At 38.0% G+C, this 23,971-nt stretch overlaps 2 protein-coding genes across 17 annotated transcripts in view; both read right to left on the bottom strand.

The window, feature by feature from the left end:
- LOC138915035 (zinc finger protein 383-like) overlaps nt 1–23,499 on the bottom strand; it is a 54,133-nt gene extending 30,634 nt beyond the window's left edge. For 2 of the 14 annotated variants that reach the window (XM_023651301.2, XM_070224230.1), the window contains exons 1-2: nt 23,449–23,499; nt 21,946–22,020 (exon numbers count right to left, since the gene is read on the bottom strand). In XM_023651301.2, the coding sequence (XP_023507069.2) occupies nt 21,946–21,978 (33 nt within the window). In that variant the 5' untranslated portion in view covers nt 21,979–22,020; nt 23,449–23,499. The other 12 variants (XR_011422320.1, XR_011422321.1, XR_011422322.1 and 9 more) reach the window with 12 other exon arrangements.
- ZNF345 (zinc finger protein 345) lies at nt 235–23,505 on the bottom strand. Of its 3 annotated transcripts, none has more exons than XM_014733380.3 (4): nt 23,449–23,505; nt 21,946–22,020; nt 3,044–3,103; nt 235–2,676 (listed from the first exon to the last, which is right to left on the bottom strand). In XM_014733380.3, exon 4 carries the CDS (start codon nt 2,594–2,596, stop codon nt 1,220–1,222), a length of 1,377 nt encoding a protein of 458 aa, XP_014588866.1. In that variant the 5' UTR covers nt 2,597–2,676; nt 3,044–3,103; nt 21,946–22,020; nt 23,449–23,505; the 3' UTR covers nt 235–1,219. The 3 variants fall into 3 exon arrangements, with proteins under 3 accessions (XP_014588866.1, XP_023507075.1, XP_070080392.1); XM_023651307.2 differs by lacking the exon at nt 23,449–23,505 and adding an exon at nt 22,889–22,975 and having other exon boundaries at nt 3,044–3,090; XM_070224291.1 differs by lacking the exons at nt 3,044–3,103; nt 23,449–23,505 and adding an exon at nt 22,889–22,953.
- Nucleotides 23,506–23,971: the final 466 nt, after the last annotated feature.

Genomic DNA, 23,971 nt, shown 5'->3' with positions numbered 1-23,971 from the left:
TAACAAGCTTCTGAAGTACACTAATTATGCCTGTATTACCATAAATACATTATGTGTGCATATAAAAGGATCTGAAAGAATAAGTCAGTTGGTTAACATTGGGGAAATAACTGAGGTAAGGGATGTTGTTCAAAGGGAAGCACAGCTTTATCTATAATGTATAAATCCTCCAAAGCAGAAGAAATCCACAAATTGTCTCTGAAATGACAATAAATAAAGCAGACATTCAAAAGGGGCCATTAAAGTAACTCTTTATAGTGGAAAAATTCTTGATATTTGACAAAATAGGGGTTTGATAAAGACATATGAATACTTTCAAGCCAATAAAATACTAATAACATATTTACAGACAAAGACTATTAAAGGCTGATTTTTGTATAGCATAATCACACTTTCTTTCAAAAACAATGATATATAATCCTAATGTGTTTGCTCCAAAAATTTGACAGTGATTGTCTATGACTGGTAATATTACAAATAACTATACCTGGAGTTTTTTTTTTCATATCTACATTTTTATAGAAGAAAATTGTTTTTGCAAAAAGTATAAACTTTATAAAAGGAAAATAAAACAATCTTCCAAAACAAAAGGTACAGATCCACAAGATATTAAAGAATACTTAAAAGTAACAGTAACTTAACACAAGCAGGGTGAAACAGATATGCAAATTTAAAAAACAAAGACTGACCTGCTATCCAAGTTTTATATGTATAAAAATATAACTTACTATCAAACAGGCAATAAAAGAACAATACAAAAATAAATATGGTTAGTGAATAAATGGTGTTAGGATGAGAAACGGAGGAGGGAGAAAAAGGATAAACTAGACCCTCAATAAATAATTTAAAATAATTTTGAGATGGATTAGTAATTCTGTATAATCCACAAAAAGTCAAGAACATTAAAAAAAAAAGTAGCAGGGTTAGCTCCCACATGAATTTTTCAATATTTAAAATAAATGCAAAATACAATAAAAGGTTTTTCAATTTTTAATATTCACAAGTATGAATTTTCCAAAAGTAACGAAGGAATGAATATAGATAAAGAATGTTACATATTTATTTTATTCAGGATGATTTTTTTTCCTGTATAAACTCTCTCAGACTAAGTGGTAAAGCCTAAGTAAGGTATTTGTACCTTAATTACATTTGTAGGGACTCTCACTAGTGTGAGTTTTCTTATATGTTGTGTGTCTTTCCTTAACCACATAATTCTTACCTATAGAGTTTCCAACTCACAGATCTTACCACTATAATTTTTCTTATGTTGCTGAATCTCTGAACCCCTCCCAAAAGTCTTCCCACACTTCTTACATTCATATGGTTTCTCACCAGTATGTATTCTCTGGTGCCGATTAAGAGCTGAGCCACTACTAAAAGACTTTCCACATTCTTTACATTCATAGGGTTTTTCACCAGTGTGAATTAGCTGATGTTGAATAAGTTTTGAGCCACTACCAAAAGCTTTCCCACATTCCTTACATTCATAGGGTTTCTCACCAGTATGAATTCTCTGATGTTGAGTAAGGTCTGAACCACTACTAAAGGCCTTCCCACATTCCTTACACTCATAGGGTTTCTCACCAGTGTGCATTCTTTGATGCTGAATAAGCTTTGAACCACTTCTAAAGGCTTTCTCACATTCCTTACACTCATAGGGTTTCTCACCAGTGTGAATTCTCTGATGCTGAGTGAGATCCGAGCCACTATTAAAAGCCTTCCCACACTCCTTACATACATAAGGTTTCTCACCAGTGTGAATTCTTTGATGTCGAGTAAGGGCTGATCCAAAACTAAAAGCCTTCCCACATTCATTACATATATATGGTTTCTCACCAGTATGAATTCTCTGATGCCGAGTAAGGGCTGAACCACTGCTAAAGGCCATTCCACATGATTTACATTCATAAGGTTTCTCACCAGTATGAATCCTCCGATGTTGAGTAAGGTTTGAACCACTGCCAAAGGCCTTCCCACAATCCTTACATTCATAAGGTTTCTCACCTGTGTGAATTCTGTGATGCCGAGTAAGGGCTGATTCAAAACTAAAGGACTTTCCACATTCCTTACATTCATAGGGCTTTTCACCACTGTGAATTATCTGATGTCGAATAAGGCCTGATCCAAAACTAAATGCTTTCCCGCATTCCTTACATTCATATGGTTTCTCACCAGTATGAATTCTCTGATGGTGAGTAAGGTTTGAGCCACTACCAAATGCCTTCCCACATTCATTACATTCATAAGGTTTTTCACCCGTATGAATTCTCTGATGGTAAGCAAGGTTTGCACCACTACCAAAAGCCTTGCCACATTCTTTACATTCATAAGGTTTCTCACCAGTATGAATTCGCTGATGTCGTATAAGGACCGAAACAAAACTAAAATCCTTCCCACATTCCTTACATTCAAGGAGTTTCTCATCAGTATGAATTCTCTGAAGCTGGGTATTGAAAGTGGGCATGTCTTCAGGAGTGAATATCATTTGACTGAAATGTCCTTCCTGAGATTCCTGCTTTCTCTCAAACTGGCTTTTACATTCCCAATCACCTCTGAAACTTGAATACTCAATGCTGTTTCTTATAAGTCTTTCCATTATTTCCCATCAGGATGATTATATTCCATAAATATCCTTTTTTCAGAAATAATTTCTTGGTCTCAACCTTGAGTCACAGTCTGAAAGAAAATATAAAAGCAAACATTCACTTTTTTTGGGTTCTGGGAGAAATAAAACTTTTAAAATAGATATGAAAAGACTTAACTGACACTAATTTTCATAAAAAGTGAGTGGTTTATACAGTTCTCAAATATGATTGGCAATTTGACAAATAGATAAGGAAAGTAAAAAGTATGAGAAGTCACACCAGAAGGTGAATGAGGTATTTAAGAAAATAGATTAAGTCAATTGTTCCTAAATAGTGATTTAGATAAAAATCTCTTACAGACATGGTGAGCTTGATAAACATAAAGATACCAGGCCCCATGCGAATTTTGTTTGAGGATAAATCTAGTGTCATATACATTTAAAAATAAGGATAATTACCGTTTAACTTGTTTCTTAGGGTCGTTTGGAGCATTAAGTAACCACATCTGGAAGAAAAATCTAGGATAGAGGGTCAAGTAACAAACATAAATTGCATATAATCAGAAGGAGCTAGAAGAGAAAGTTACTTCAGATGTAGCAGTATCCCAATGAAAGATTAATGTGCTGAATGAGTCTGGGATGAGCAATGAAGAAGGAAGATTCTTCTGTGGTTAGAATGTGGTTTGCTTATGCCATTTGATAAAATTGCCTAGGAAGTCTATGAGAATAACCTTGAGAGAACAAAAGAGGAGAATCAGTAAAGGCTCCAGCAGAGTAATTGAGAATCTAGGTTTAAAGTCACAGAGAAAGAGGGGCTGGCCCCGTGGTCAAGTGGTTAAACTTCTGCATGCTCCATTTCAAGAGCCTGGGTTTGTGGGTTTGGATCCTGGGCACAGATGTACTCCACTCATCAGCCATGCTGTGGAAGGCATCCCACATACAAAACAGAGGAAGATTGGCACAGATGTTAGCTCAGGCTAATCTTCCTCAAGCAAAAAAAAAAAAAAAAAGAGGGAGATTGGCAACAGATGTTAGCTCAGGGTGAATCTTCCTTACCAAAAAAGAAAAAAGTCAGCGGGGCCAGCCCTGTGGCTGAGTGGTTAAGTTTGCGCTCTCTGCTTTGGTGGCTTAGGGTTTTGCTGGTTTGGATCCTGGGTGTGGACATGGCACTGCTCAAGCCATGCTGAGGTGGCATCCCACATAGCACAACCAGAGGCACTCACAACCAGAATATATAACTATGTACCAAGGGACTTTGGGGAGAATAAGAAGAAAAAAAAAGAAGATTGGCAATACATGTTAGCTCAGGTGCCAATCTTTAGAAAAGAAAAAGTCAGAGAGATGGGAAGAGAAGATAGGAGGTAATGAAATACTACTGGAAGATTACAAGAAGGAAGCAGATAGACAAATATTCTAAACCTCAGCTCTGGTGATTATTGAATGATTCTGAAATCACACTTAATGTATTTATGTAGTTGTATAAAGCAACCGCACAGTGTTTGGTAGCTATTATTTTGGAAGACTTACATGCCATAAAAGACACCAGGGAAAAGAAGGGATTTAAAGACATCAGTTAAGACCCTGAGCAAATACCTCAAGCCCCAGAAGGTGAAAACATCTCAGCTCCATCCCCTTCCTATGACACTCATACAGCAAGCTTGTTTAGACCAAGACTAAATGTCTTGAAATTGTTCTTTCCATCTCCACTGTCAATAGATAACCCAAGTCAAAATTACCTTTTACTTGGACATTAAAGCAGCATTTTATCTAGCTGCTTGCATTTCCAGTTTTGCACCCTCAGCAGCCAGAGTGATATTCAGCCTGGCACTGATCTGCTCAGAATGCTTCAATGGCTTCCCACTGTCCTTAGGATAAGACCCCACACACCTTACTTGGTCTTAAAAATTCCTCAGTGATCTGTCTCCTGCCTGCCTCTTCAACCTGTACCTCTCTCCCCTCAACAATAAGCTATAGCTATACTGGCCTTCTCAGTTCTTCAAACACACTAACTTATAACACTCCCCCTCCCCAATAGTTTCATCTGCCTGAAATATTCTTCCATACCCCTTCCCTACTAACCCCACTCTTGGACTTGCAAGTTCCTGGCCATTGTTTAGGTTGTTTAGGTCTCTGCTAAATGGCATATTCTAATAAAGATTTTTTATGAATATTCAGTCTTAATTATGCACATCCTGTCATGATTTCCCAAAATACTTTTTTTCTTTTCTTTTTTTCTTCCTTTCTTTGTATTTTGTTTTGGTAATGGGTGATTACACATTTGTCCCCTACAACTGCAAATTCCATATCTGTTTGAATGTTTGCTTAATGTCAGTCTGCTAGAATAGAGCAAACATTCAGGAAGGCAAGGATAATGCCTGTCACTTTAATCAACTTGAACCCTGGCACATGCAAAAAGATCAAAATATATTTACTGAATGGCTAATATAATAAATTAGTTTCAAAATTTATTATCCTTAAAAATAAACTTCTAAAACCAAGATTTCTCTAGAAAGAGGATATAGTTTCTCTCAAACAGGACAAGTAGATCACATACATTTTTCCTGCCCTTTTTAAAATCTCACTAAAAGGAATGAAATGGATTTTTAAAAAACAAAGAAAACTACAAAGTCAAAGAGATTTAAAGAGGAAATAGGAGCCACCAAACTTCTGAAGCTAGAAAGCATAAAAATAAATGATTACTAACTTAACAAACCAAAGAAAGATGAAACCTAACCCAAAAGTAAGGAAAACCCAGAAGAGGATGATATATGCTGCAGAACCCCACAAAAGCTTAAGAAATGCGGGCACTACATACCTAAGACAGTCTACCAGTTGGCATACAAAAAGTTACATCAGCTTCTCAGTGTCCACTCTAAAATATAGACTGGCAAATTTCAACACATATTTGAGGAAAGTCTGTAATGTAGAGGAATTAAACAAACGAAACCCAAAGGAACTTAGAAGAGAAACTACATAGGAAAACAAAGGAAATTCCAGAAGCCACCATTAATATCCTCAGAGGAATATGAGAAGCTATTTCACATGACAGAAGAATAGGATAACATGAAAGGAATAAGAGACAAAAAATAATTCTTAGAAAATAAAAATATAAAGTGGGAATAAAAACAAATCATTAGAAGGGTGAAAAGGTAAATGAAATAAATTTCTTTAAAAAGTACAAAAAGATATGGAAATAGAAAATAGGAAAGAAAATTGGAAGGTCATTCAAGGCAGCTCAACATCTAATGAGGGGGGATCATTTTTTAAAGAGTGCTAAGCATCTGCTAGGTGTCAGGCAGGGTGCTAGAAGGAATGACGGGATCTGAAAACCACCATTTTGAAATCACCAATCTAATAATTGAGTCAGGCAAGTACCCTCAACGGCTTTCTGGCTTCACAGAAAGTGAATGGGTGTTGGAAAACAGAATATTCGCTTGGTCTCATATCACTCCACAGATTAGGATTTACTACTTATAAAGGAAAACATGTTACCTTTATAATGGAAAGATTTATTACTCACCATCTTTAACCTTAAGTGATAAATTGGCATCATCAATACTGGAACAACCTGACATTTGCACCTCCCAATGCAATGAAATAAGAGGTACACCATCATATCTCCTATACAGTATAGTATGCTTGCCAAAAATCCTTAAGCTGAATCTAAACCTCCTATTTCCATTAGAAACCCATCAGACAAATGGAGGTTGTGAGATATTCTATAAGACAACTGTTTTGGATTCTCCAAAAAGTTCAATGTCATATAAAACAAACAAAAAATGAGAAGCTGTTCTAGATTAAAAGAGACTAAAGAGACCCAACAACCAAAATAATGCATGAATCTTGATTGGATCCTAGATCAAGCAAACAACCAACCAAATAAATATACAAAAAACATAACGTCAGCTAAAAAAAGACATTTTGGGAACCAGTAGAGATAGCTGAACATGAAATGTTTGAAGTGATATTAGTGAGTTAATGCTAATTTTCATAGATTTGATACATCATTGTTATTGTTTGGAAAATGTCCTTATACTTAGGAGCTGCATACTTAATGCATTAAAGTTAAAATGTCAGAATGTCCCAAACTTTCCTTCAAATGATTCAGGGGAAAACATTTGTTTGTGTGTGTGTGTGTATATTTAGAAAGATAAAGCAAATGTGGCAAAATGTTAACAATTGGTGATTTTAGGTGATGGCTATATGAAGTTCACCGAAATATTCTTTCAATTTTTCTGTAGGTTGGAAAGCTTTCAAAGAACACAATTACAGATTGTTTTTGAAAGCAACATTTAAGAAAATTTTCCAGAACTTACTGAAGCACGTGAATCTCAACATTTAATGGGCTCACCTGATGCCTAGCATAACGAATAAAAACGAGTCACAAAAAGACTTTATTTCTATTAGGTTCCAGGACACTGGGAACAAAGAAAAGATTCTAAAAGGCTCCAAAGAGTAAAAACAGGGCATAAACAAAGACCAGGATTGAAAACGGCTTTGGAGTTCTCAACAATATTCTAAGTTAGAAGTCATAACTTCAAAATTCTGAGGGAAAATAATTTCAAGTAGAATTCCGTGCCCTGCCAAAGAATCAATACACTAGCTGAAAAAGTTCTTTTCAGACATGTTAGAACTCACAAATTTAACACATTTATCCTTTGTTACATGTCACCTTTATCAAAAACCAATTTTGACATTTGGAGCTTTTTTGGAATAAACCAAGAAACAGGAAAGCATGGAGTCCAAGAAATAAAAACTCAACATAGAAGAAGAGAACAGAATTCAAAAAGAAGGCCAATTCTAGAATAATAGTGGTACAAACACAGTTGGCAGAGAAAACAAAGGACTGTAGCAGGGCTGCCTTTAAACACATGAAACTGACAGATTTCCCAAAGATTTATTTTCTGGAAAACTGAGTATGAATTAGTGATAGATAATATGGACAACCAGGCATCACCCTCCCTTTTAATAAAAGGTAATATTAATTACCCAGAAAACAAAGTAGTACAACAATGTCAACATTATTCATAGCTCAGTTATGAATAAAAGTCATTATAAAGAGTAAAGAAATAAGCCATAGAATAGGAGACGATATTTACAAAGTATTTACCTGCCAAAGAACTATTCAAAATATAAAGATCTCTTTCAAATCATTAATAAAAAGCAAAAGGATTCAAGAGAAAAGGAACCACTAAATAAATGGGAAGGTATCAACTGTATAATAAAGAATTTGGTCTTTGTACCAGGTTCCCAGAACAGTTTCTAAAACCCTTGGAATTTCCCAAGCAATAGAAGTGTCTTTGTTATTGAATCACACCTGAGTTTATGCTAATGAGGTGACTCATGGTGCTCCATAGGCAGCTTCAGCATTGGGCCTGGTCACCAGAAAGACTGAGCCAGCTCAACCTTTGGGAGAGGCGAGTGGAGATGGAGATTGAGTTTAATCATATGGTCAGTGATTAATCAATCATGCCTACATAATGAAAACCCAATAAAAATTCTGGACACTGAAGATCAGTGGAGCTTCCTGGTTGGTGAAAACATTGACAGCAGAAAGGTAAAGCACCCTGATTCTACAGGGAAAGGGCATAGAACCTCTGTGCCTGGGTTCCTTCCAGATCTTGCTCTATGTGTCTCTTCATTTGGCTATTTCTGATTTGTATCCTTATTGTTTATAGTAAAAATTTAAATGTAAATATAGTGCTTTCCTGAGTTCTATGAGTCATTCTAGTAAATTATTAAACCTGAAAGGGAGGGTGGTCATGGGAACCCCTTCCCCCCAACCAGATTTATAGTCAGTTGGTCTGAAGTAGGGGCAGATAAACTTAGTGAGCTAACACCAGTGGAGTGTGACACTAACTCTGGGTGGTTAGTGCCAGAATTGAACTGCAGTACACCAGTTGGGGTTGAAAGAGAATAACATCTCATGTGCATGGAGTGGAAGACTTAATAGTTAAGATATTAATATTCTCCAAAGTCATCTACAGATTCAATGCAATCTCTATCAAAATTTCAATAGTCTTTTTGGAGAAATGGAAAGTCAATCCTCAAATTCATACGAAATGGGCCCTGAATAGCCAAAACAATATTGAAAAAGAAAAACAAAGTAGGAGGACTCGCCTCCTGATTTCAAAACTTACTAACAAAAAGCTACAATAATCAAAATAGTGCGATACTGGCATAAGGATAGATATATGGACCAATGGAATAGAACTGAGAATTCACAAACAAACCCAAATATCTATGGCCAGCTGATTTTTGACAAAGATGACAAGTCCATTCACTGGGGAAAGAAAAGTCTCTTCAACAAATGTTGCTGGGACAATTGGATAAACACATGCAAAAGAATGAAGTTGGACCCTCTGTTTCACTTGATATAAAAAAATTAACTCAAAATGGATCAATAACCTAAATATAAGAGCTAAACCATAAAACAACTCTGTGAAAACAGAGGAATTTGAAAATCTTCACGACCTTGGAACTGGCAATGAATTCTTAGATTTGACACTGAAAGCAGAGCAAAGAAAGAAAAAAATACATAAATTTTAATTCATTGAAGTTAAAAGTTTTGTGCTTGAAATGGGTACAAGGTGTTTTATGGGGTGAAGAAAAAGTTTTGAAACCTGAAAGAGTTGACGGATGCACAACATTGTGAATACAGGTTAAATATCACTGAATTGACACTAAATACCACTGAATTATACACCTTAAAAAATATACACCTAAAATGGTTAACTGTATGTTACGTGAATTTCACCTAAATAAAAATTGAAAAAAAGACGTCAAAAGGAAACTCAAATGAAAAGATGTTCTGTTTCATTAGTAATTGAGATATTATAAATTAAAACCATAATGAGATATCACCATATACACATCAGAGAGATAAAAAGTATGATGATTCCAAATGTTGGCAAAGATGTGGAACAATGGGAAATACACTGTTAGAAGTAGAAACTCATACAACCATTTTAAAAGAGTTTGACACTATCCAGGTTCATATGCATATTCCCTATGACTCAGCAATTCCACTCCTAGGAAAAACATATACAAGACTGTTCATAGAAATAGTTTTTATTAAGAGCAAAAAACTGGAAATTCCAATATCCACAAAAAATATATATTGGATAAAGTAAACTATGATATAGTCATACAGTTCACAAAATAAAATAGCATACAGCAGTGAAAATAAATAAGATACATCTAAACGTAAAACTAATATGAATTAGTTTCAAAAACAAAGTTAAACAAAAATTAACAAAAGAACACAAACAGTATGATTTAGTTTATATATAAGCAGACCTCATTTTATTGCACTTTGCAGATACTGTACTTTTCACAAGACTCTCCACCAGGAAAGATGACAACTTGCTGAAGGCTCAGGTGATATTTAGCTTTTTTTACGAATAAAGTTTTTTTAATTAAGGTATCTACACTACATTATTTTTTAGACAAAAGCTACTGCACAGTTAACAGAGTATAGTATAGTGTAAACATAACTTTTATATGCGCTGGGAAGCCAAAAAATTTGTGACTTGCTTTATTGTGATATCCCCTTTATTACAGTGGTCTGGAACTGAACCTGCAATATCCTCAATATACTCTTAAATAAAAGGTGCTAAAATAATCAGACATGCATAAAAAAAGGATTATATCTCTATCTTATATCATACATAAGTCAAAATTAAAATTCGTAGAAGGCTATATGCTAGTTATCAATTTATTGCCTACTCTGTGAAAGTGGATCTGGGCTATTTAAACACTTTTCCTTCGCCCGCACAGGGTTAAGCTTTGGCAGTAGAGGATGGCAGAAAGACACTGCAGGAGGAAGTACTCCCTCCCAGGTCTGGTGTGCTTGCCCGTCAGGCTCCTCCAGCACCCAGGTCCACCTCCTGCAGCACACGCAGCTTCCCTAGTGCTCAGCTCCTGCAACCTGGGTGGCTTCACCAGGCTCTCGCAGTGCAAGCAGCTTCTCCAGCCCGTGTCTTAAAGTCAAAGGTGGCCAGCAGCATCCGTCAGCTGGCAGCTTCCTCTGGCAATTTTTTTTGCAAATGCTTCTGGTAAAACACCTTATCCTACCCTTGAGGACAGATTTCTGACAAATTCCAGGGGGCAGATTTCCAGCAAGTTCCACTGCCACAGCACCATGGCAGGGACAGGACCTTGGTGAGGCAAATGAGGCACCTGGGACACAAAACTTAAGCAGTCCCTCTCAGGTGCCAACCCTGCACTTGTACCACCCTTAAGAATGAGGCACCCCAGGTGCAAAATTTGAGGCACTCACTCTCATGGTCACGAAAGTGTAGAGTTGACACCTGAGAGTGAGTGCTTCTTTAAATTTGCACCCTGGCTACCCTAAGTGCCTCACCTTAGTCCCAGCCCCATGCCACAGCAACTACTCTGTCATTCAGTGAGCCACAACTGTACCCTCTCCAACAAGGTCTGGCTCTCAGCCCTGGGCTTCCTCGGGCGCTCAACCTCAACCATTATGAGTAGTGGCTGCTCTTTATATCTGCTATTCCTACAGTCTTCAGCATTCTCTTCACTTCTTACTAGCCAATCCTTTGCTGCTCCAATCCCATTATGGTTAATAATTCTTTATATTAAACTTTCCCACTTCAAATTACTGTGTGTTTTCCGTCTCCTGATCGGATCCTAACTGCAACACAATTGATACCTGAAGTGGTCCCAGGAAACAGGCCTGTAAAGATGGGATTTGGGGATTAGTTTGGTCATGCCTTTTAGCCACCCCTTAAATCTCTGTTGCTATTCTTTTCTAAATGTTTACTAATCCTTTGGGCTTTACTACAGAGCAGAGTTCCTTGTCAGTGGGATTTGGGATGCTAAAAATTCACGGCATGCAGTGGGATCACAATTAATCAAGCTGTGGTTGATTGTGATGAAGTGTCAACTAAAGCATGTGCCTTGGGAGCCATGTAGTTGCTGTACTTGACATGATGGCAGTAATGATGACTTACAAGGACTGTGGTGTGGGATGTATTCATTTGTGCTCACTTGAGCACTTACAAAGAGAAATTAACAAGACCAGGTCTATTAATTCTCACAGGGCTGATACTGTTGAAAATCAAACACAAAATTGTGCAGGTTGCTGACTTACAATAACAGATGAATTCACAGTTTTGCCATGTTTTTCATGTGAAAGTTAGAGGATTGATTGGTAAAGAATGAGATCCATAAATATGAAATTGAGACAATTGGTTGGGACCCAGATGAAACTGACAATCTTGAACCCCCCAAGTCACTTTAGGCCTCTCTTACCAGTAGAAGAAACCTGCAATGCAGTGTCTGGGAGACTAGCCTTCCTTTCATTGAAAATCTATGATAACATCACCTGGAACAGTACCTTGAAAGGGCATCCTCATTCTCCTCAAGACCCATCAGAACCAGCCTGTTGCCACTAGACCTATACTGAGGGTCTAATCTCAGCATGTTCCAGGGGGACAGGTACATACTACGAGGCAGGAGGAATTAACTACTAGTTTGCTAGGGCTGCCATAACAAAATACCACAGACTGGGTGGTATAAACAACAGAAATTTATTTGCTCATAGTTCTGGAGGTAGGAAGTCCAAGATCAAGGTGTCAGCAGGTTTGGTTTCTTCTGAGGCCTCTCTTCTTGGCTTGCAGATGGCCACCTTCTCACTGTGTCGTCACATGGGCTTTCCTCTGTGTGTGTGAGCATTCTTGGTGTTTCTGGGTGTCTAAATTTCCTCTCATACAAGGTTACCAGTCAGATTGGTTTTGGGTCCACCCTAAGAGCCTCATTTTAATTTAATGATCTGTGTAAAAGCCCTATCTCCAAATACAGTCACATTCTAAGGTTCTGGGGGCTAGAGTTTCAACATATGAATTTTGGGGGAACACAGTTCAGTGCATGATATTCGCTAAAACATATTCACTGTGGGAGCAGAGTGACACCGTTCTCTATACCTTTTTGTACAGTTTTAACTTTTGGACCCATGTTAACGTTTTACATACTCATCCAATCAAATCAACAAGAATGGATTAACAATAATAAAAAAGTTAAACAGAATACAAACAAGAACAAGTGAACCTAAATGTATTCCAAATGAATAACATAACCACACTGAAGGAGGGGATAAAAAATGAATCCAAGTAAATCTGAACACAGTATTTTAACTATGCACCCTTATTCTAAAGACAAAGAGAATTATAAAAAATACTGCGCTCCACTTAGTAGGTTTGATTCACTATAACTATTTTTGTATATTCTAGAATTGAACAAATTAGGAAACATAATGAGGATAATGGGAACCAGGTTTTTAACTATTGTAGAAGAGAGATACAAACATGCAACAAGACTAGAATGAACACTGTAGTCCTCTCTCTCAGATCTTGATTTCTACATATTCTTTATTGCAAGGAACCAGGCTCTTTAGAGAAATAGTTCACTTCAGGCTGGAACTAAGACAGTATCTAGAAATGAGCCTGTAACATCTTCTTGTGCCAGAAAGTAAGGAAATGCTCAAAAAATCATGGGCGAAGTCAAAAGGACATAGAAGCCAGCCTGAATAGGCTCTCATTGGCCAAATCTTGGACAATTTGAGTATCAAAATAAACAGTAACAGATTATAACCCCATTATGAGTACAGTAAAAATCTACGAATTCATACTGACATACAAAGGAACAAATAAGGGAGGGAGAAGAGAATGCTCTTCTTTACAGTAGAATGCCGACTAATTAATACATACAAAATGATGGAGATTTAAAAAACCTGACCATTTTGAAAACACAGCAATAATGAATCCAGATAATAATAACTATGGATGCTAAAAGTAGGGGGTGAAAATTTGGTGACAAGTTATTTACACAAAGTATGTCTCCATAAATTATCTATTAATTACAAAAAAGACAATTATTACCTTTACAAAGAGAAGAAACATAGTATATAACACCTTAACTAATTATCAAAGTCAGCATCTCCAAATACAGGACGGGTCAACATCATGTATCCCCTGATATGATGCACTGAGAATGATAAATCACTTTTGTGGTATTCCTGCCAGAGAATTCACAATCTGAATCTAAGTATGAGGAATCATAAGACAAACTCTAATTAAGGAACATTCTACAAAATAACTGGCCAATCCTCTTCAAAAATGTCAAGGTCATGAAGCAGAGAAAGAGAGAGCAACTCTTCTAGATTAAAGAAGACTAAAAAGGATAATTAAATTCAATATGTGATCCTAGACTGTCTCCTGGACAGTGTGTGGGGGTGAAAGGGCAAAGGTACGGTGAATTGCTACAAAGAACACTTGGGAGGAGTGAAAAACTTTGAATATGCTCTGTTAGATAACAGTATTGCATAACTATTAAAATTTCTTATGTTAACAACTGTACAGTGGTTATGGAAGAGAAAAATCTTGTTCTTAGGAAATAACACACTGAAGTGTTTAAGGGTAGAGGAGCAAATACCTAGAATTTATCCTTAAATGGTTCAGATAAATGTGTGTATTGTGTGTGTCACTGTGTGCGCCTCTGTGTGTGCACGTGTGTGTGTGCACACGTGCATGCATATACAGAGAACAACTCCAAGTACATACAGGAATGATAATGCAAATGGGGAAAAATGCAAACAATTGGTGAATCTGAGTAAGGAGTACACAAGAACACTTTATATTATTCCTGTAACTTTCCTGCAAGTTTGAAATTTAATCAAAATTTTAAAGCTACCCAAAACAAGACATATTCCTAAATAACTCTCATGTTAAATATGAAACTAAATAGAAAAAATATCTAGAAATGAAGTGAAAAGGAGAGCAATGCATATAAAAAACTTGGACACAGAAAAATTGCCACCAAAAAAGAAAAATTAATAACATTAAACTCCTTTAAAAAAGAAAGTAAAACTGATCTGAATTCAATACTACAACAAAAGATCTCAGAGAAATGCAGGAAATAATGAAGTTAAAAACAGTACATAATGATTTAAAATATGTAAGAGTCACAAAACTCAAAGCTCGTTTTTGAAAAAAAATGAAGACTGCTGGGGCTGGCCCCGTGGCCGAGTGGTTAAGTTCGCGCGCTCCGCTGCAGGCGGCCCAGTGTTTCGTTGGTTCGAATCCTGGGTGCAGACATGGCACTGCTCATCAAACCACGCTGAGGCAGCGTCCCACATGCCACAACTAGAAGGACCCACAACGAAGAATATACAACTATGTACTGGGGGGCTTTGGGGAGAAAAAGGAAAAATAAAATCTTTAAAAAAAAAAAAAAAATGAAGACTGCTGATTAAATATGTGTATACCACATGCTTTAGGTTTTCTCCCAAAACACCACTAAAATGACCAAACTGATATATTCATAATAACTGCTGGCAAGGGCACTGGTAAGGCAGATACTGTTGAATGCCTCCTCAGAATCATCGCTCACCTACCTCCCTGCTACAAGTATGTTGGTTTTTCCCATAGCTATGGTACTCAGCTCCAGAAAATGAATCATGATCTGCCTAAGCCAGTGGTTCTCAACTCTGACTGCAATCAGAATCAACTGGGTAGCTTTTTAAAAAATTCTAAAGCTTGAACCCAACTCCAGACCAACTACATCTTACTGTTTTTCTTGTCACTTTCTATGAGCTTCAGTCATTAATTCTCAACTGTGGCAGTACACTAGAATCAGCCGGTGATCTTTTTAAAAATGATGATGCTCAGGCCATATCCCAGACCAAATAAATCAGAATCGCTGAGGCTACAACCCAGACAGATCTCAGTAATCAAGGTTAAGAACAACTAGCTTAAATTAAATGAAATAATTAACCCTCGGTCCTATTTGTTGGAAGTGCTTTTCTGACCTTGTGCAGTCATGAGTAACTGAATCGGCAGCAGAGAAACAGGTTCTGTCAGAGACAGGTGGGTGTGCCATGAAGTGACAAGCCCCCGGGAAGGTTAACTTAGAAACATTTACCGAAGTTTAAAATATGTGTAGTCTACTGTCCCCATAATTTCACTTTTACTATATACCTTAGAGAAGGTCTATACATAGATGTTTACTGGAGCATCATTTGCCACAGTGATAACTATATAAAATATAAATGTTTAAAAACCAGAAAATGATTAAACATACCACAGTTTTACAAAACATGGCCTTACATGAAGCAATTAAAATGAGGTAGCTCTATACTTACATGAATAATTCTCCACACAGAATGAAAAAGCAAGTTTCAAAATGGTAACAGTAACTACCAAGTGACCACTAACTGACACTAAGTGAACATGTCAGGTCCTGTTCTATGAACCAACTTGATCCTGGGATCAACCCTACAATGCAGTTACTTTCCACATTTTTGCAGGATGCACTTATAATCCTCTTTATATAGAAATACTTTTAAGCGACAAAACAGTACCACATACACATTTACACGAGTATGAATTTAAATGCAGAGGGTAAAAATTAAAAGGATAGCTAATTAGCGGATAACAGTGGTACCTTTGGGTACTTTGGGTAGAGACCTGGGATTGGGGACTGTGGTCACATGGGACTTGAGCCCCTCTATAACATATAAATTATTTTTATAAGAAAATATATTCATTATTTATTTAATTATAATTTAACTAAAAACAAAATAAAATAAGGAAAACACCAGCATTCAGCCTAAGGATATGCTCATTGTTTATAACAGCAATAATCTGCAAGCAAACCATATTCAACAAAAGGGGCTTGGTGAAACGGTAACACTATCAGGCTGTTAGAACTCATGGTAAAGATAAACGTGTACAAACATTGACAGTTTTTCATAAGGTATTTTGGCATGACAAAGGTGGGTTGTAGGTCAGTAGCCATAGTATGAATCACATTAAAAAAAAGAATGCTAAGTATTTGCTCTAACAGTTGGACAGCAGTTGTCTTTAATCAATAGCATTACAGATGACCTTTGTTTTTTATTTGTGCTTCTCTGTATTTTCTAAATTTTTTGTAATAAAGAATTCTTTTGTAGTGAAAGGAATAGAGAATGCAGCTATCTTCAGAAAAGATGTGACATATTTGATCAGGTATTCAAAGATTTTTAAAAAGAAATAATCTAAAAATCTTGCACAGGTGCAAGCACAGAGACATAATTTAAAAATTTCAAACAAATAATACAAACTATTTAAATAATATAATACCAAGTAGGAAATGCAAAGTAATAGAAAAGGAAATAAGTTACTATTGAATAAAAGATACTGGAATAACACTGAGTAAATGAGAAAAAAAGTGAATTTAGACTCCCAATATACAGCAAAACAAATTAAGGTAGATTGAAAAGTTATCTACATAAGAGAATTGAAATATACAATCTTGACTCTCGAGGATTTACAATGCAGCTAGGGAGCAAAATTTGCCAATAAGATCCTTAGGAGAACACAGATGGAGACATCACACTCCGTGATTTCAAACTATATTACAAAGCTATAGTAATCAAAACAATACTATGGTAGTGGCATAAAAACAGACACACAGATCAATGCAACAGAACAGAGAGCCCAGAAATAAACCCAAGCATACATGATCAATCAATTTATGACAAAGGAACCAAAAATATACAAAGGGGAAAGGATAGTCTCTTCAATAAATGCTGCTGGGAAAACTGGATAGCCACATGCAAAAGAAAGAAACTAGACTACTATCTCACACCATATACAAAAATTAATTCAAAATGGATTAAGGACTTGAATGTAAGATCCAAAACCATAAAACTCCTAGAAGAAAACACAGGCTGTAAGCTCCCTGACATTGGTCTTGGTGATAATTTTTTGGATATGATTCCAAAAGCAAAGGCAACAAAAGCAAAAATTAGCAAGTGGGACTACATCAAACTAAAAAGCTTCTGCACAGTCAAGGAAACCATCAACAAAATGAAAAGGCAACCTACTGAATGGGAGAGAATACTTGCAAATCATATATCTGATAAGGGATTAATATCCAAAATATATAAAGAACTCATAAACTCAATAGCAAAAAAAACAAACAATCTCATTTCAAAATGGGCAAAGATCTGAACAGACATTTCTCCAAAGAAGACATACAGATGGCCAACAGGTACATGAAATGACGCTCAACATCACTAATCATCAGAGAAATGCAAATCAAAACCACAATGAGAGGCTGGCCACGTGGCAGAGTGGTTAAGTGTGGTGTGCTCCACTTCAGCAGCCCAGGTTCATGGGTTCAGACCCCAGGTGTGGACCTACACCACTCATCAGCCACGCGGTGGTGGCAACCCACATATAAAGTAGAGGAAGACTGGCACAAATGTTAGCTCAGGGCTATTCTTCCTCAAGCAAAAAAGAGGAAGATTGGCAATGGATGTTAGCTCAGAGCGAATCTACCTCCCCCAAAACAAAATAAAACAAAATACAAGGAGATATCACCTCACACCTGTTAGAACAGCTATTATCAAAGACAAGAAATAACAAGCGTTGGCAAAGATGTGGAGAAAAGGGAACCCTTGTGCACTGTTGGTGGGAATGTAAACTGGTACAGTCGCTATGGAAAATAGTATGGAGCTTCCTCAAAAAATTAAAAATAAAACTACCACATGATCCAGCAATACCACTTCTGGGTATTTATCCAAAGACAAAAACACTAATTCAAAAAGATATGCGCACTTCTACATTCATTGCAGCATTATTTACAATAGCCAGGATATGGAAACAACCTAAGTGACCATCGATGGACAAATGGATAAAGATGTAGAATACAGTCATGTGCCACATAATGACGTTTCTATCAATAATGGACCACATACATAACAGTGGTCCCACGAGATTAGTACCATATAGCCTGGTGTATAGTAGGCTATACTACCTAGGTTTGTGTGAGTATACTCTATGATGTTCACACAATGACGAAATCACATACCAACACATCTCTCGGAAGGCATTCCCCTTGTTAAGCGACTCACGTGACTGTATATATACAATGGAATACTATGCAGCCATGAAAAGGAATGAAACCTTGCCATTTCTGACAACGTGGATGGACCATGAAGGCATTATGCTAAGTAAAATAAGTAAGACATAAAAGCGAATACCCCTGTGATCTCACTTACATGTGCAATTCAAAAAGACAAACAAACAAAAACCAAGCTCATAGATATAGAGAACAGATGGGTGGTTGCCAGAGGCAGGGGCTGGGAGGTGGGTGAAATGGGTGAAGGGGGTCAAAAGGTATAAACTTCCAGCTATAAAATAAATAAGTCACGGGGATGGGATGTACAGCACGGTGACTATAGTTAATATTACTGTATTGCATATTTGAAAGTTGCTAAAAGAGTAAATCTTAAGTCTTCATCACAAGAAAAAATTTTTTATAACTATCTATGGTGACAAATGCTAACTAGACTTATGGGGATCATTTCACAATATATACAAATATCGAATCATTATGCTGTACACCTGAAATTAATATTATTTTATATGTAGATTATACTTCAATTAAAAGGAAAAAAGATCGTTTAGAAACCACCAAAAGGGCTTTAGTTAAGTGCTTTATCCTGTAATTGATATAGAGGTCCCAAGAATGAGAGGTAAAGGAGAAAGGGAGGTAATATTGAACTTCTGATGTGTACCAGGTGTTCTAGACATATCTTAGTTCATTCTCAACAACGTTGGAAATGAGAACCTCTAATTTTCAGGTTAAACAGCTCACAGGTGTAGCTGAGATAAAAAACCACATCTGATACTAGATGCCATGTTTGTTAGACCATGTTACGGAAAGACTAGTGTAGGTATAATTGAGAGATGACTTTTTTTCTGAAGAAGCCAATATTTAAACTAAAGGATTAATGAGAAAAGACGGCAAAGATGTAGAGGCAGAAGATACCTGACAGAGGACAGTGGGGTGGGGCGGGGTGGAGGGAGAAGAGGAAAGGGCAGTTAAAAAAGAAATACAATATGGCGAGAACAGTAAAAGATGCCACACAAAACAGACTTCATTGGACCAGAACGTTATTATAATAAAAATATTAGACAATAAATATCTACATCTGTATCTAAGTCTCTATCTCATTTTTATATCCCCCACTTCCAAAAATGTATTGGAGAAGGCTAAAGATAAGAAAAAAAATTTTAAATCGTACACAAAGGTCATAGGTACTCAATATCAAAAACCTAGGCTAAAATTATTACTTTGATCATTATCTGAAGCGCTCAGATTCCTGGCAGTCAATGCAAAAGGGAAATATAATACAATAGATTAAATGATTCCTATTTGCCTAGGACTATTTACAGGAGAGAAGACCTTGTTGAGAAACATTAAGAAAACCTAAATCAATTGAGAGGTTCATGTTATTGGGAGATTCCCCAAATTTCTACTCACATAATTATAGACACAATGGAATTCAATCAAAATCCCAAAAGATGTTTGCATGGAATCAAGCCATTTCAAAAATTTATATGGAAATGCAAAGGAACACAAACAGCTAAGACACTCTTGAGGAACGAGAAGATAAGAGGACTTGTTCCAAATATTATAAAGTCACACTAAATAAGACAGCAAAGGATTGCTGCAAGGAGAGACAAACACAGCAATGGAATGGAATACTGAGTCCAGAAACAGATGTAGACATATACACACTTGATTTTTGACTATCATGGTGCTGCAGATCAGTGAAGATTAGATGAACTTTTCAATACATGATACAGGACCAAGTGGATAACCACATGCGGGATAAGATGAAATTGAATCCCTAACCTACAGAAATCAATTCCAGGTAGTGTAAAGATCTAAATGCTAAAGCCAAAAACCAGAAAGCTTTTAGAAGAGAAGCACTAACCATCGAAAAAGATTTCATTGAAATTCAGGACCTCTATCCATCAAAGGGCACCACGGAGTGAAAAACCAAGTCAGAGCAAAAGAAAATACCTGTCACACGTGTAACTGACAATAGACTAATATGTAGAAGATAGATACACATACATATATCAACATACATATATCAACCGTCAATCAGTTACAGAAAAACCACCTGATTAAAAATTGGCAAAATATTTGAACAAGCATTTTACAAAAGAAGACATCAAGGTGGGCAAGAATTGGTATTCGATTTCATTGATAATGAAAAAAAATCAATGAAATGTGATAACATTAGACATCTACCAAATTTGCAAAAATTAAGAAGTATGATAATGCCAAGGGGTGGCATGGATGTGGAGCAAAAGGAACCTCTGTAAACTGCTTGTACAAGTAGATAACGCACGGTATCTTTAGGGAACAGTTTGGCATTGTCTAGAAAAACTGAAGATGTACAAACCCTAGTCCTCAGCAATTTAATCACAATTTTACTATATATACTAAAGAAATGCAAGCACGTGTACCAAAACATGTGCAAAAATGTTCAGTCACATTGTTGTAACAGCCAAAAATTGGAAGCAAGTCCAATGTCCAGAAAAGGAGAACGGATAAGTAGTAAATTATGATATTATCATAGAATGAGATAGTATATACATAAAGCAAGGAAAAAAATGAACTGTAGTTATGTAAAACATGACTGAAGCTCACAAACAATTTTTATGAAAAAAAAGAAGACGCAAAAGAATGTCTATTCATACAAAGATAGAAAACAGACAAAAAATAAACCTATATGGCTTTGGAATTCACACAGAGGTACTAAAGTTCTAATAAAAGGCAAAGAGATGATCACAGTGGTTATCACCAGAGGAGCACGATTGTTTGTGACTGTGGAGGCGTACATCAGGACTTCTCTGGAGACGGCTGTATTCTATTTTTTGACCTGGGTATTTTTATATGGGTCTTTATAATTATGTGTTAAACTACACAAATGGGCGTTATATGCCACTTCTATATCTAATTTGAAAGGAAAAAAAAAATAAGCCACAGGCATTCAAATAAATATGCACCTCTAAAAATGTTTCAAATAGTAAATTGCAGGGGAAAATACTTATATATAGTTTTATGTGAAAATGTAGGCCATAAAAAGGTAACTGCAGAATGAATTCAATTTTAAAAAATCATATTTTATATACATACATAAAACACACTGGGAAGAAAACATCAAAAAACGTTGGTTTTAACCGGGAATTTACATTTTCTTCATTGGGGATTGCTGTACTTTTGAAATTACTTAAAATAATGTTTTACTTTTATTATCAGAAAGAAACTTTTTTTAAAAAAAGACAACATAAGGAAAAATTAAACCATTTCACAAATTAGTAAGAGACAATCAGGTGGAGCGGGGGAGGGGTTGGAGCCAATCACATTTTCTCAAAGGGGAAATTCCAGGGATCAGGTCACCTGATGGGCTAGAATTTTCAAGAGAAAGAAAGCAAGTCAGGTCCTGACAAAGAAAAGGGGATTTCAGGAAACAAGGGGCAACAACAAGCTACCTTGCAGGTGCCTTGTGGATGTTCAACAGCCATTCTTTATTCCACTCTGGAAGCTTCTGTGCAAGCAGAGCAGAGCTAGGGAAGGAGAAAGGAGTCAGGAATCACTAGGCTCTTCTGGCGGCGCAGGTCCGCCTACAGCCCACCACCCACACGCAGGTCAGACAAGGCGAGGGATCCTGCTCAGCACCAGCATCACAGACAAGAGCAGGGTCACGGCAGCTGTGGGCAGAATCTGTCCCTGAGCTCACAGAGGTCTCCTGGGAGCAGAACGCTGGAGTCACAAAGGCACAGACAAAGGCGCCCCACACCTACAGTGCTATACAGACACACAGGCACACAAATTCACTCACCCCACGGGGACACGGGCACCCCAAAGCTAAACACTCTGGGCCGCACACGGCCACACACGCATACACACCACGGGGACAGACACAGTCACAACCGCAGGGTCACAGGCACCCCACACACTCACATTCCCAGTGCCACACATCATGGGGACACTGTGACAACAACCAATTCACATGCACCCTACACCAACAATATCACAAATACACACATACACCCCCCACGGGGAAACAGTCACAAATCTCACAGTTAAGGCACCCCAAACCCCACAGCCACGGTTCAGCAATGGTCATAAACACACACACACCAAGAGTTTTACCAACCGCGGTCAAGGAATCCCACATTCGCAGAGTTGCCACACCCGGTCACACAATTAAACCTGAATCGCACCTGCACAACCATAACCGCAAATCAAGCCCTCCTCCTTCCCGCCCTCACAGCTCCGGGCTCAGCCACACCGACACAGACGCTCGCCGTCACAATCAGGCACACGCACTCCTCACCACCTCCCCTTCTCAGCCGGCTCCCACACATACGCCGTACAGGCCGAAGGTTCCAGACACGCCCAGCCCCAACCCCGGGCTCCGGGCCACCTCACCTACGCCCCCTCCGGTCTGGTCAGCACCGCTCCGCTCCAACTGGGACAAGCAGAACAGACAGCTCCCAGGGCGCCCTCAGGCCGTCTGCCCCAACCAGCCAGGAGATCCCGCCCCCTCCTCGGGAGACGGCCTAGTTCTCGCGGGAGGGAGCACTAGGCCTAAAGGCTTCTGGGAGATGTAGTCCAGAAAGCGACAGGCTGCTAAAAAGCTATCTCCTGGTCATCCCGAGTCCCCCCCAGAGGCACCGTGCCTGGACCTGGCCAAAACTGCGTCCTCCAGCTGAGCCGCGCACCAGAGGCTTCCGGGAGTCTCGGCTGACAAGGACTCCCTTGAGTAAACTTTAGTCAGGCTCCTTTGAGTCCTCTTCTTGATTAGATCTCGTCCTTGACCTGCTGACCCTAGTTCAGCAAGAATCCCCTCACTTTTGATACTAAACCAAGTTCCTCTTAGAAATTTTCCATCCACTGACTCCTTCATCTATCCCCAGAAACTGTTATATACCAATTTGAGTTCAACCTCTCTTCCCTTCTGCCATAGTCTTTAATAAAGTCTTCCTTACCTGTGTAACCTGTCCAGTGCAATTTTATTTCGACGCAGCCCAGCCTCAGAGCGCGGCTCTTTCAAGATTTGGCCGCTCCCTCTGCAACATACTGGACCCCATGGTCTTCTGGGAAATGGAGTCCAGGACTTCGCAGGAGCCCGATGGACCTGGCCAAGGTAAGCTGTGTCCTCTAGCCATTGAGGCGGGACCTGGCCGCAGTTAAGTGCCTAAGAGGTTGTTCGGAATTCCGCTTTGCCCTGGGAGCGCGCAGATGCTCTTGAGGCAGGCTGCTGCGGAGCGTGTCGGGGAGCCAGAAGAACGAACCTGAGTCGGAGACCTGAGCATCTGGGACGGAACCAGCCCGGGAAGTTTGAAGGGGAGGAATCCGCAAGCAAGCCCGGTCGTGATATGAATGCGCAAAGGAAGGCTCGAATGTGTGAGACCGTGGCGAGATTGCGCATGTGACTAGGTTTGAGGGGTGCTTGAGTGAAAGGGAAACTGCATGAGGGTAAAATTGATGAGTGTGAGAGAGAGGTAGGAT

This window comes from Equus caballus, chromosome 10, assembly GCF_041296265.1.
Source record: "Equus caballus isolate H_3958 breed thoroughbred chromosome 10, TB-T2T, whole genome shotgun sequence".
Taxonomy (NCBI): Eukaryota; Metazoa; Chordata; class Mammalia; order Perissodactyla; family Equidae; genus Equus; species Equus caballus.
This window is presented reverse-complemented; position numbering and strand designations above follow the sequence as displayed.